The following is a 14,229-nucleotide window of genomic DNA, read 5'->3' as shown; positions in this document are numbered from 1 at the left end:
ACAGCCAGATGCAGCTACACAGTCATATATACACACAGACACACACACAGCCACATAGCCACACAACTGCCCGTAGTCAGACACACAGACACACGGATTGACACACAGTCACACTGACAAACACACACAGATACAGACACACCCACACAGACACCCTCATTCAGATATAGAAACACATATACACATAGACATAAATTCGTGCACACCATATACACATACATTTTTTAAAAAATGGCACAATAATGTAGATATTAGTACAACTATCAAGTGTCTGTGGGAAATAACTGTTTATTTTAAATATATCAAAAGCTTTTCCCTCCCCCATTTTCATAAGCACTTATCATTCTCAAAGGTTTGTGGTGACAGCTTGAGTTTCTAGTGAGCTAGTGCTCATGCCCTTGCGACATGTGGGCTCATGTCCTTTCACCGTTATTTAGATGACAGCAAATCAGTACAGTGTGTGAGCTAATGCACTGAGCTTACTTTACAGATTGTGTCTACAAAAGAATGCATTGACATGTGCTAATAATTTACAATAAACTTATTAATATACTTGTATTAGTACCGTCTACTTACATGTTGATATAAATTCAGTGTTCCGGGTTAATTTTAGTTGCTGACAGGATCCCCATGTGGAGACAGAGGTTATTTTACATAACTAGTGATAAAAATAGAACTGCTACCTCACAAGAGATTAGACTCTACTTTAAAAATATACCGTCTCTGGGTTTACTCCGTCGAGTTCTTCTTTGGCTACGTACAGAAAGCGTCTTCTCCCTTCTCTCCAGTCCCTCTGAGGCAGAGGTAGTCTAGCAGGCTCCCCCAGGCCTTCATTTGACCTAGTTACGGTCGGCGGGATTTTGTATGGTGTCATACTGAGCCTGGTGTTTTCCAAAGCTTTCACCAAACGTGGCAGCACAGGAAATACATTGTGACATCTTTTCCTTTGGTAAAATACCATCACCAACTCTTTTTTCATTTTTGTGGTACCAGATATTGAACCCAGGGCCTCACACCTGCCAGACAGTCCCTCTGCCCCACCTCCTTTTCCACTGTAAAACCACCACCCACAAAGGCATGTACCAGGATGTCTTGTGCCATTTAAAAATAGATACTCCCAGGGTGCCTCAGAATAGATGCATAGCCTCCATCGCTTTTACACCTTTAGGAAGGGATTCAGATAGAAAAACATAGTGTGCTTACTTCTGGGATAATACCCTGGATGGAGACAGCTGGAGGTGACACTTTTCATGCCACTGACGAGGTGCTGAGGTCAAACTAGACAGGGCACGGGAGGTGCTTGCCTCCCTGTCTCCAGGCCTTCCTGGGTTCCAGGATCGCCACAGATGATGGAAGCCATTGGCTCTTAGTATGAATCAGAGCCTGAGCTCAGACCTGGTCCAGCCCCACCAGGACTTTGGCTTCCCGAGTCTGGGGTGAGACTAAAGAACTTACATTGCCAACAAACCAGCGGTGACATGCTGCTGGTCTGAGGACCATCTTGCTAGAAAGACATGTAGGTGGTCAACGTGACAGGAAATGGCTAGGGTAGACCAACCGAGGGCAATCCATGTCTCCTTTCACTCCGTCTCCACTGAGCTGGTGCCCATATTTGATACACTAGTCTTCCAGCTTTTCCAAACATTTTTCCCCCTTCCATATTGTTCCCTCTTACTGGAGTTCAGAGAAACAGTTAATTCTGAGAGAGGAGACTAAGAGTTGGGTTTTGTCATCAGCCCTGGTAGCCATCCCAAGCATTTGTAGGCACAGCCCAGACGGACACCGAATGTTGTCCTCACTAGCACAAAGTTCACCTTGTTCTTAAAGCAAACAGTGGGCCGTCCCACAACTTCGGGATCAGGGGTGGGCATGTGCCTCTTTGCTCCTCATATCCCAAGGCAGAATGTCAGTCTGAAATTCTCTCCAATTTCAACAAACAAAAAAGAAAGAGTTTATGAAGTATGTTCAGGCTCCCGACTTTTAGCATCACGATAAAAGGAAACAAACACGATCCTTCCCTGTCCCATTCCACAACCGGACATGTTTCCTAACGTGGCCCTCAATACCAGGCTCATCAAAACCATTCAAATGTTTCAGGGCATGGAGTCTGTAACTCTAGAGATGCAAAGACATTAGTGTGATTTAAACAAAGATGACGGCGGCCCAGCCTTGTATTGGAGTAGGGCCAAAGCAGGGGTCTGTGATTTGGGCAATGCATTCCAGGGCCTGTGGCTGAAGAGACCTTGGTGTGTGTGATGGCGCCACCAGACCCTTCCTGCCCACTGGTGCCTCCAGAAGAAAGATGTGAACTTTAGAGGGTGAGCCTTTCCTCCTCCGATCCTGAGAAATATCAGTGTGACGGGTCATAGTTAACCTTCCTCCGGGTGGCTTTGTGAGAGCCCACGCTGACAGAGGCTAGACTTTCTCCATCTCAATCTGCTGGTGGTAGTGTCTCGCCTGCCTCTGTCCAGCATTCAGCTTGTACACAGAGCTCCTGTGCTGGCACCTCCGGTAGCCCCACACAGCTCCCACGGCTGCCAGGAGCAACAGCAGGCACAGGACAGTGACAATGATGGCGATCACCGGGCCTCTCCGCAAGCTGGGACACTCGTTCCCCATGCACGGGGCCAAGGTTGGAAGGAGTTTCTCCTCGCTTGCGCCGGGCCCGGGGCCCTCCTGTCCCAAGAAGTCCTCAGACAGCAGGTATGGGAAGCTGTCCTGAACCTCGGGATCTGTGGTCTCCGCTGGAGGCTGGGTGGCCTCCTCTGCTGGGGGCTGGGTGGCCTCCATGCTCGTTGAGGGGATGAGTTTAAGTGTCTGCTGCAGAGTTGTTGGTACTGTCTCTTGGGTGGAGGTGATGAGTTCATAGGGTGAGGTGGCTGCGGGAGACCGCTCTGTGGTGACTCTCCGAGGTATCGTTGATTGGTACTTGGTTAAATCACCGTCGCCGGTGTGGGGACCCTCAGTCTCAGACACATTCATGGGGCCTGGCACCAATGCCTCTGCATCCGGCATCTGAGATGGAGCAGTCGCGCTGTATGTCATGGACTCGCTCGTGGTGATGGTGGCACTCTTGTGCTCCGTAACTCTCCCAGGAGGCTGACTAGGGGTCATGAGAACACTTTCGTCTAGTCCCACTGACCCGTCATCCTCCTGCCCTGCCTCTGCCTTCCTCCAGGCCCCATCCGTCACAGGGTAGCCATCTAACCAGGAGTCATCACTGCTGCTCACCCCCGGGTCCTCTGCTTTGCTCTCATTTCTATCCGCAAACGGCTCCGAGGGGCTGTAGGTGGTGGCATAGACCAGCCTGGTTTCAGACTCCTCTGGGACCAGTTCCCCTTCACTGGGATTTTCTCCAGCAGGAAGTGGATCTTTGGTCTCATCCCCCACTTCCTTTTCCAGCTCTGACTTGTGGAAAGTCTCAGCTGGAAACCAGAGTGAGTACTTCCTGTTTAGGCGGGATCTGGGCCAGTCTGTGCGGACCCCGCTCCCAGCACTGGGCGATCCCGTGATTGGCACAAAGGTTTTCTCCTGGGCTGTGTTTTCTTTAGACGCAGAAGTGAAGACCAGACGATCCTGTTTTGGTGTCTCCTCAGAGGCGTCCTCCTGAGCCTTTTCCTCCTCTCCCTCAGCCCGGGAGTCTTCCATGAGTTCTCTGAACGACACGGATCTGTCATCAGGGAAATTGTCCTCATAATCAATATGGGCCTCGGCCTCATCTGCAGGGGAAGCGGAGAAACCTCATTAGATCTAAAGACACGAGTTAATGTAGAAAACCTGAAGAGGAATAGAACATGGAGATTGGAAGAGAATAAACAACACTGTTGTCACTCGGGAACCATGTCACCCATGAAGAGGGCTCATTCGGGCAATTGTAACTAAAATACGAGCTTACCATAGGCATTGGGGCTCTATGAAGTATTAAAAAAATCAAGCATATTTTTATGTACTAGAAAACATTGTTTTAAAAGGATTTTCGGGTAAATAATAGTTTTAAGGTATGGTAGTGCATGTCACTAATTCCAACATTTGTAACAATGAGCCAGGAGGGCCATGAGTTTGAGTCTAAGCCATGTAGTGAGACCCATAAGTGTGTGTCTGTGGAGGGGGTTGAGAGGTGTAGTTCAGCTGGGAGTGTGCTTGCTAACATGCACAGTCTAGTTTGTTTTCTATTGCTGTGAAAAATTGCATGACTAAATGTAACTTGGTCAGCTTATACTTCTGAGTCTCAGTTCATTATTGAGGGAAATCGGGACAGAAACTAAGCAGAGATCATGAAAGAGCACTGCTTCCCAGCAAGCTCTTAGGGCCATGCTCAACCAACTTCCCAGCATGCTCTTAGGGCCATGCTCAACCAACTTCCCAGCATGCTCTTAGGGCCCATGCTCAACCAACTGCTCCCTCCCTCTCTGCTCTCTTCTTCCTTCTCTCCCTCTCTTTTCTCTCCTCCTTTTTCTTCTCTCCCTCTCCCCTCTCTCCCTCTCCTCTCTCTCCCTCTCCTCTCTCTCCCTCTCCTCTTCCCTCTCTCCCTCTCTTGTCTCTCTCTCTCTCTCTCTCCCCTCTCCATCTCTTTTCTCTCCTTTTTTCTTCTCTCCCTCTCCTCTCTCTCCCTCTTGTCTCTCCTTCTCCCTTTCTTCTCTCTCCCTCTCCTCTCTCTCCCTTTCCTTCTCTCTCTCCCTCTCCCTTCCTGAGACAGTCTCACTATGCAGCCCTGGCTGACCTGGAACTCACCATGTATAACTAGGCTTGCATCAAACTCAGATTTACCTACCTCTGTCTCCTGAGTTCCATTCACGTTCTATACAGCTCGGGTCCACAAAGGGCTGGGCCCTCCTAAATATCCATCAGTTATGACAATGACCCATAATATCCCCATAGGCCAACCTGATCAAGGCAATTCCCTCTTCCCAGGTGACTCCAAGTTGAATCAAGCCAACTACAAACAGTGACCAGTACAGTGCACGAGGCCCTGGGTTTAATCCCTGCATCACATCTGGTATCCAAGCACTCAGTGGAGGCAGGAGGATTAGAAACTCCTCAGCTGCATAAGGAGTTTGAGGCCTGTCTGGGATATATGGGACTCTGTCTGAAACACACAGACACACACACACACACACACACACACTTAATAAAATGTAAAAATATTGAATAAATAAAATTTAAAATGTCTAATTTCAGCACTAGGGGTTGGAGACAGGAATATTCCCCAAGATTTGCTATCCAGATAGACTAGCAAAACAGAACTTAAGATACAGTGAGAGATTCTGTCTCAAAACAAAGCAAGGTGGTAGCACCTGAGGAGACAGTTCTGTGGGCAAGTGTGCTTGTCATGCAAGCATGAGGACATGAGTTCAAATCCCCAGAACCCACATAGAACCTTGGTGGGTATTGTAAGCCTGTAGCATCCCAGTGCTCCTTCAAGGAGAGAGGATGGGATACTCAAAGCTCACAGGCTGGCTAGCCTTGTGTATCCGTAGGAGAACAGTGAGACTGTCTGAAAGTGGGAGGCAATACAGTGAGATCCCAGCTTGTCCCGTGTCATGCCATCATCCCAGGTGCACTTTGACCCAGCTCCTTCACTCAGAAAACTTGAGTGAAGGTCAGCTACCTGTCTTGAAATCTATCACGTTGACGTTCAAAAACTTTTGTATGTGAGGGCTCACTCATCATGCTATGTAAACTGCAGGTTTTCACTTACAAACTGTGCTTTAAGACCCGACACACAAGATAGATGACAAAAACTGATCAGCTATCCTGGATTCATGTGGAGGCTTACGAAGGCATCGGTGACATCCTGGGCCTCAGGAATAAAGATGTTAGGTGTGCTTGGATCTGAATTTACCGACTGGCCTTGACGGAAAGATTGCCAATGGATGTGTTCCCTGCTCTTCCCTCTGTCTTTAAGATGGGGTGTCTCTACGTAGCCCTGACTGGAACTCAGTAGACTTAGCTGGCCTTGAACTCAGAGCCGACCTGTCTGTGCCTCCCTAGGTTGGTCTTAAATTCAGCAAGTAGCTGAGGGTGATCTTAAAATTCTCCCCAGAGTCCCTTACCTATGCCTTCAGTGCTGAGATTATAGTCACTGGACACTACCTGCTCTAAATGACTATTGTTTTTTACTATTTTTTTTAGTTTTATAAACGGGTGTTTTGCCTGTGTGTGTGTGTGTGTGTGTGTGTGTGTGTGTGTGTGTGTGTGCGCGCGCGCGCGCGCGCGCGCAGAAGCCATAAGAAGGCACTGGAACCCCTCAAATGAGTTACAGACAGTTGTAGCCACCAATGGGTGCTGGAAACTGAACTCAGGACCTCTGGAAGAGCAGCCAGTGCTCTTAACCACTGAGCCATCTCTCCAGCCCCCTGATGATTGATTGAGTCGGTATGGTTTAGGGGAGAGGGTGGTTTATTCTGCAGAAAAAGCTAAGACATGGGCAATGGATTGCTTGCAGGAAGGAATCCAGGCATTGGATTTGTGGGATAGGATAAGAAGATCTATTACAGGTATTTAAAAAAAAAATATTTGTTTTTTTAGAGACAGGGTCTTGCTATGTTGCCTATGCTGGCCTAGAATGGCTGGGATTACAGATATTTATCCTCTTGTCTGGCTCACAGAGGCATCTTTGAATGAATGAAAGAGTAAATTGTCCTGGGATGGGGAAGGAGGAAAATCTGAAGTAGCTCCCACCCCAAACTGCTCTCCAAAGAGCTTCACACCCACTCAGAACTGAAGACCTATTTCCACAAGCTCAGGCCGCCAAACGCAAGGGCTGCTGGCCCAATGCCAACTGATGAGGAATGGACGGCTTGTACTAAGTCCTCTGAAAAGATGCCATTGTTGAGCACACACACACACACACACACACACACACACACACACACACACGAGGCCAAGAGCCCAGCTCCCCCTTGATGCTTGGACCCCTGTGTCACTTTAATAGAATTCCCCAGTGGACCAGATTCATCATTATGAGGAAGAGAGGTGAGTTTTCACCAAAATCAAATCTTTTTTTTTCTTTTTTTTTTTTTTTACGAGACAGGGTTTCTCTGTATTGTTTTGGAGGCTGTCGGTCCAGCCCGGCCTCGAACTCACAGACATCGCCTGCCTCTGCCTCCCGAGTGCTGGGATTAAAGGTGTGTGCCACCACTGCCTGGCCAAAATCAAATCTTATTGCACAGAAACTTGGCATTCCTGTCAACCCCACAGGTTATTCTAGGCTGTGTCCAATTTGCTTTTAATTTATAAAAGGGGCAGTGGTGCTGATGAGATGGTTGGGCAAATAAGAGTCAAGTCTGGAGACGTAAATTCAATCCCAGGGATCCCCATGGTGGAAGGGAGGAGCTGGATACGGCAGTTTTCCTCAGACTTCCCCATGTGATGTGATGTACACACACACACACACACACACACACACACAGAGCATTTGTCTATATGGCTATAAACATAAATATTTAGATGGCATCTTGGCACCATGGCAATTTAGCTAAGCAATAATATTAAGTTCACCCTTTTGGCCTCAGATCTCTTCAGCCACGGTAGTTTTTGTTGTTGTTGATTTTGTGTTTTAAGACAGGGTTTTAGCCAGGTGGTGGTGGCACATGCCTGTAATTCCAGCATAGGCAGAGGCAGAGGCAGGAGGATCTCCGTGAGTTCGAGGCCAGCCTGGTCTACAAAGCTACACAGAGAAACCCTGTCTCAAAAACAACAGCAACAACAAAAACCAACCAACCAAAAAAAGGACAGGGTTTTACTATACAGCCCTGGCTGACCTAGAACTCATTATATAGACCAGGCTGGTCCTAAAATCAGAGATCCACCTGCCTCTGCTTCTATCTCCCTAGCACTCTGATCAAAGTCATGACCACCACACTCAGAGATCTGCCTGCCTCTGCCTCCCGAGTGCTGGGATTAAAGGCGTGAGCCACCACCGCCCGGCTCAGAAGCTAGTTTTTATAAAACTTTATTTGGTCTGAAGTCTATGAGACAGATGGCCAGAGCCTGTGAGTTCCAGCACTTGCAAAAACCACTGGTCAACTCCTCCTGTGTGGTTTATCCTGCACGCGTAAGTATGTTGTGAAGTGTAGCATCTTCAGCAGGGACAAGAGATGAGCCATGGTCTCATCCCCACTGTCCAGAGTAGGAGACACTGGCCGTGTGCGTGGTATCTGAGGTGTTGAGGATGGGGGAAGGTCATCCCGCTTGGGCTAGGGAGTGGACAGTGTCAAGATGCTTAAAGCCACCCTCAGCTTGTGTGTGTGTGTGTGTGTGTGTGTGTGTGTCTGCCTTTAGGGTTCCCTGTGGCTAGAAACCCCAGGATGGTCTCCCAGTGACCTAGCCAGGACCTTTCTGTCCCCAGATTCTCAGGCCCCATAAGGTCCTGGCTCAGAAATAGCCCTTACTGTGTCTATTTTCCCAAACTCTCCAATGAGGACCAGGACTATCCAGTGTTTACAGTTTCCTCCTGGAAGAGTATCCCAGGCATGTTTTTCTCACAGCAAACAGCAAAGTCTGCTACTGACTACATTTTTACCAGAAGGTACACTCGCCCCAGAGACGCAGAAGGCCAGCCCTTTGCTATTCCTGTGTGACTTCTCTAAGTGCCCCTCTGTGTCCTTACTGCAAGCTGACATCATGCCAGCATCCGAGGTCCTCCATGCATGACACTCTCCACAGGAACCTGGGCTGATACAGCCTGGAGCCTGCAACTGATACGAGCTTCACGGTTTTCCTGGCAAAACACCAGGCCCGTCACAGCGTTTATATTTGACTGCTACTTTAGGAACCAGAACACAGAAGTCGGGAGTAAATGAGAGGTTTGGCCTGCGCCTTTTTGTTTGTTTGTTTTTCAAAACAGGGATTCTCTGTGTAGCCCTGGCTGTCTTGGAACTTGCTGTATAGACCAGGCTGGAACTCACAGTTCCAAGGGCTGGGATTAAAGGCATGTACCACCACAACCTGGCCTTTTTTTTCCTTAAAAAAATAAAGTTTAAAACTGGACATGGTGCCTCACACCTATAATCTCAGCACTTGAGAGGTTAAGTTGGGAGAATCACTGTATTTGAGTCAAGCCTGGGCTACAGAGTCTAACTCTTCCTAAAATGAAAGTCCATCTGTTTTAGTGAGGCACAGTGGTACATGCCAGCAGTCCCAGTATTTGGGAGGCTGAGGCTCACGGCTGGCAGTTTGGGACCAGTTTGGGCTACACAACAAGAGTCTATTTCAAAGAGAAAAACAAAAGCAATAAAAATTTTCAATTAAAAACTAGTTTGGGGGACTTAATGGTTAAAAGCACTGACTACTTTTTCAGAGGATCCAGGTTCAATTCCCAGCATCCACATGGCAACTCATATGGTTGCTTTGCCTGCATATATGTCTGCATGCCGTGTGTGTGTGTGTGTCTAGTGCCTGAGGAAGCCAGAAGAGGTTATCTCTTAGAAGTGGAGTTACAGGTGATTGTGAGCTCTCGTGTGGGTGCTGGGAATCAAACTTGGGTCTTCTGGAAGAGCACTCAGTGTTCTTAAGTGCTGAGCCGTCTCCCCGGGTATTTATTGTGGACGTTTAAAGCATTTGATGAGATGGCTCAGCCGATAAAGGCGTTTGCTGCCAAACCTAATGACCCGACTTCCATCCCAGGACACCAGACGGTAGAAGTTGTCCCTCACGCGTGGTGTGTCACAAGTATATACACACAGGAGAGCCAGAGAGAGAGAGAGAGAGAGAGAGAGAGAGAGAGAGAGAGAGAGAGAGAGAGAGAGAGAGAGAGAGAGAGAGAGAGAGAGAGACAGAATAATGTATACAACATGTTAAGGGACACATTGAGAGCAAATGCCACACAGTGAAGGAAATTAGCATCGGGCATCTCTGAGACGCCCACTCTATTATTTTGTACAAGAGGAGCTAGAAACCTGTAGGAGAGTTAGAGCACCATAGACAACGGAGGTGAAAGCAGCTCCCATGTGAGGTGGGTATCTAAACAGGACCAAAATGGGAAGGGGGTCCTGTAAAATCTCCAGGTCTGTATCCATTTAGTGGACTTCAAGTTTACGCTTCCCCCATCCTGGAGGAATAAAATGTTTACTTTCCCTTTCTCTGGGGGTTAGCCTTCTGCTCCCTCAGATGTTCAATTCTTTCTCTGAGTCAGCATGACCACGAGCGTCCCCATTACAGGATCTATTTAGTGTGATGGGTGGTGGTGCACACCTTTAAAACCAGCACTCAGGAGGCAGAGGCAGGGGGATCTCTCTGAGTTTAATGCCAGCCTGTTCTACAAAGTGAGTTCCAGGAAGCCTCCAAAGCTACACAGAGAAACCCTGACTCGAAAAACCAAACCAAAAAGAAAAAAATCTGTTTGCCCCAAACTTCAAATATAATACAATTATATTGCATGGATTCTCATGATTAAATCTCTGCTTGAGTCAGGTAGAGTCTCTTGCCTGCAATTCCAGATATTCAGGAGACCAAGGCAGGAGAACGGCCCTGTCTCAACTCAGAATGGTCTATACAGCAGATTCCAGGCCAGCTAGGTTACATCACGGACTCTTGTCTCAAAACAGAAACTGTGATGACTAAGCTCATGTTTTAAGTTTAAGTTACTGTGCTGAAGAGATCTATAAAACAAGAATGCCTCTAACCTGTAAGCCCCGCTTGCCCAAGAACAGATAACTTCCTGGAATGCTGGGGCTATTCATGTAAGGTAGCAAACCATGTGTTTTTGCTTCTGTAAACAAACTTGGTTGCTATAACATCACAATCTGTATGCTCGATCACACATAGGCAGGAAGTACAGGTTGTGTGCTTGCCTGTGATTGGATGAAGGCAGGAAGTAGGTAGTTTTATGAGTTTTGCCTTCATAAGCCCCAGACTACTGCAATTTGGTGAAATATTCTGGGAATCTAGGGAATTGACCTGGCCAGTATTCATGGACATGGCTAATATTTAATAAAGTTTGCTTCAAATTTGGCTCAAAAGCTATGTTAGTGGTCTTATTCTTGCTGGTGGGATTAGCAAAGCCACCTAAACCAATATCACTGGGGTGATGACTCGAGCCTTGTTAGCACAAGGCCCTGAACCCAACCCCCAGAACCTAGGTCAAAAAGCTTGTGCAGGGGCACGGTTTCTGAAACCTCAGCACTGGAGAATAAGAGTGGCCCCATAGGCTCATATATCTGAATGTTTAGTCATCAGGGAGTGACACTACTTAAGAGGGGTCAGGAGGTGTGGCCTTGTCGGAGGAAGTGTGTCACTGGGGGTGGGCTTTGAGGGTTCAAAAGCCCAAGCCAGGCCCAGTGTCTCTCTCTTCCCGCTGTCTGTGGATCAGGATGTAGAGCTCTCAGCTGCTTCCCTAGCGCCATGTCTGCCTGTGTGCCAGCCTGCTCCCCACCATGACAACGGACTAAACCTCTGAAGCTCAGTCAGCCCCAGTCACATGCTTTCTCTTATGAGAGTGGCACTGGTCATGGTGTCTCTCCACAGCAACAGAACATCGATGAAGACAGGTGGACTCCTGGGGCTCACTGGCCGCCCAGCCTAGCCTGCTTGGTGAATTCCAGGCCAGTGAGACAGCAAGTTTCAAATAAACAGATACAAATTTAAAGATGACTCAGTGCTTACTCTTCCAGAGAACCCAAGTTTAGTTCCCAGCACCCATATCAGGCGGCTAACAACCACATCTAACTCCATCTCTAGAGGCTCCTACCCCCCTTTCCTGGCTTCTACAGGTATCCACACGTGTGGCATGCAGAACGGACACACACACACACACACACACACACACACATACATAAACACTTTTTCTTTTTTTTTCCTTTTTTTTTTTTTTTTGGTTTTTTGAGACAGGGTTTCTCTGTGGCTTTGGAGGCTGTCCTGGAACTCGCTGTGTAGACCAGGCTGGCCTCAAACTCACAGAGATCCGCCTGCCTCTGCCTCCCGAGTGCTGGGATTAAAGGCGTGCACCACCAACGCCCGGCTCATAAACACTTTTTCTAAAGGTGGATATGACACCCAAAGTTGTCCTCTGGTCCCCATGGACAGACAGACAGACAGACACACACACACACACACATATACACACATGGGGAGGGGAGATAGAGAGAGAGAGGGATGACCTTTCCCTCCCTGCCCTCCCTCACCCCCATCCTCAGCCGGAGTGGCCACCTCTGTACGCCTGCAGGTCTGCAGTTCTCAGAGGATGTGGCCAGGGGTCAATGTCCAGAAGGAACCCAGAGCTCCAGGGTTCTCCAGATGCCACCACTGTCCATCCTTGTCATGTCACATTTTGGGAAGCCTACACATAGGTTCTCTTTGCCCTCTGGTCCTGTCTACACAGCCTTTAAAAATAGTCATTTTATAAAAAGACATCCAGACATGCCAGAAATAACCAGTGCTCAATGAACCTCTGAACAAATATGGTCATATTGACGAGGGAATTCTAAATTCGGCTTTGGGCTCATGTTTGAGTCAATGAGGAAAACGAAGCCCAAATGGCAGAGAAAAATAGAGCCTGAAGTTGATTTAAGAAACCAAAAGAATGTCTTCCGAAATGAGAGCAAAAGCGAGGGGGTAGCTCAAGGAGAAGACAGTTTGGGAGAGCAGCCTTGCTTGTTGAAGTTCTGAGGATCCCAGCAGAGACAGCACTCTCCCATGATGACACTGGAACGACACAGGCCTGCTCTGGAACTGTTCCCCCTGTCTGTGTGACACAGGCAAGTCGAGGAAGCTTTGTGCACCTCCGTTTCCCCGTCTGCACATTGGAGCCAGCCATGGGTGCACCCACAAAGACTGAATGTGGGGGGCGCGTAGAATACGTTTTGTAGGAAGGTCCGGGGAACGCTGTTGGGGTGACGGGCAGAGACGTTCTGATTTTTCAATATTTTTGTGTTTGCGAGTGTCTTGTCTGCATGTGTGTCTGTGCATCATGTTCATGCCTGGTGCCTGAAGAGACAAGAAAGGACCCAAGTTCGGTGCCCACAACCCGTCTCAGTGGAGTTACAGATGGTTGTGAGCCTCTGTGTAGGTGCTGGGAATGGAGCCAGGATCCCCTGGAAGGGCAGCCAGTGCAGCTAACCACTAAGCCACCTCTCCAGCCTTGGGGTTCATATTTGATTGTGATGGTGAGTTCACAGGTGTGAATAACTCAGATAGTTTCATATTTGAAGTGGGTGGTCTGTTACCTGTAAGTAAAGCTTTAAACAAAGTTTAGGAAGAAAACATCACAATTCCCAGCACATCGATGGCATGGAACAGATACTTGGCTGGCAATAGCTCTTTCCTCAGTGCCTGACAGAGATGTGTCTTGTGTCCGTGCCTGATCAGAGCAGGGGAGTTAAAGAAAGGCTAGGGGCAGCCAGGCCTGGTGGCAGACATTTGTAATCTCAGAACGTGGGAGGGGCAGCCTGAGGATCTGCAGTTCAAGGTCATTCTCTGTTGCAAGATGAGTTCTAGGCCAGTTTGAGCAACAGGAGATATTGGCCCCCACACAAACAAAAAGCACATGATGCAGGGAAGTCAAGCTTGTTCATGGGGTAAAGCTGCCTGCCTCCAGCTCCGAGGATTTGTGGACCCCACGAAGTGGAAGAGACAGCCCACTCCTGTAGTTTGTCCTCTGATCTCTACATTAGCACCATGGTGTCTCACACACACACACACACACACACACACACACACACACACACACACACACACACTAATAAATGTAATAAATCCAAAAGAACCCAAATAAAATGAACACACACATACACAGATGCACACACCTGTACACACACACACACACCGAGATCGTCAAACGTTTTACTCACTTTCACGTTTGTTTTGCCTAATGAGCATCTTTTTTTGTTAAGTTAGGGAACTGCTTCCGATTGGACAACAGTCATTTGGGGGAGTACGTTGAGAAGGGCTGGAGCTGGGTGCACGTGGTTTGGAGCTCACCTTGCCAGGTGGACTGGCCCACGGCACATGCTACCGTTGGGTAGCTTCTGAAGTGTCTATAGAGCTGACTCAAGCCAGTTGCTAGTCACTGGGTACCTCAGGAAGCCTGCGAGGCAGAGGAGGTGGTGGAGGAGCTGGGAAGCTGGTGCTTTGGGTGACACGGAAAGAAGTCGGGGGCTCTGCACAGAAGGACTCAGTGGGTTTGACGGCTGCAGAAGTCAGGGAAACGGGCATTGCTTCCCAGCCTTCGGGAGGCTCTATGACCCTTGTACTCAGTGGGTTTGGTGAGTGGGCATTTACTGGGGTTGCACT

At 48.3% G+C, this 14,229-nt stretch overlaps 1 protein-coding gene across 3 annotated transcripts in view; it reads right to left on the bottom strand.

Annotated features, from left to right (window-relative positions):
• Positions 1 to 270: 270 nt before the first annotated feature.
• Positions 271 to 14,229, bottom strand: part of Susd5 (sushi domain containing 5) — a 41,669-nt gene continuing 27,710 nt past the window's right edge. For all 3 annotated transcript variants that reach the window (XM_040739891.1, XM_005075023.4, XM_040739890.1), the window contains one exon: positions 271 to 3,719. In XM_040739891.1, coding sequence (XP_040595825.1) covers positions 2,416 to 3,719 — 1,304 coding nt within the window. In that variant the 3' untranslated portion in view covers positions 271 to 2,415. The remainder of the gene's footprint in view (positions 3,720 to 14,229) is intronic.

This window comes from Mesocricetus auratus, unplaced genomic scaffold (genome assembly GCF_017639785.1).
Source record: "Mesocricetus auratus isolate SY011 unplaced genomic scaffold, BCM_Maur_2.0 Super-Scaffold_100691, whole genome shotgun sequence".
NCBI classification, from domain to species: Eukaryota; Metazoa; Chordata; class Mammalia; order Rodentia; family Cricetidae; genus Mesocricetus; species Mesocricetus auratus.
The sequence above is the reverse complement of the archived record's forward strand: the minus strand, read 5'-3'. Positions and strand labels throughout refer to the sequence as shown.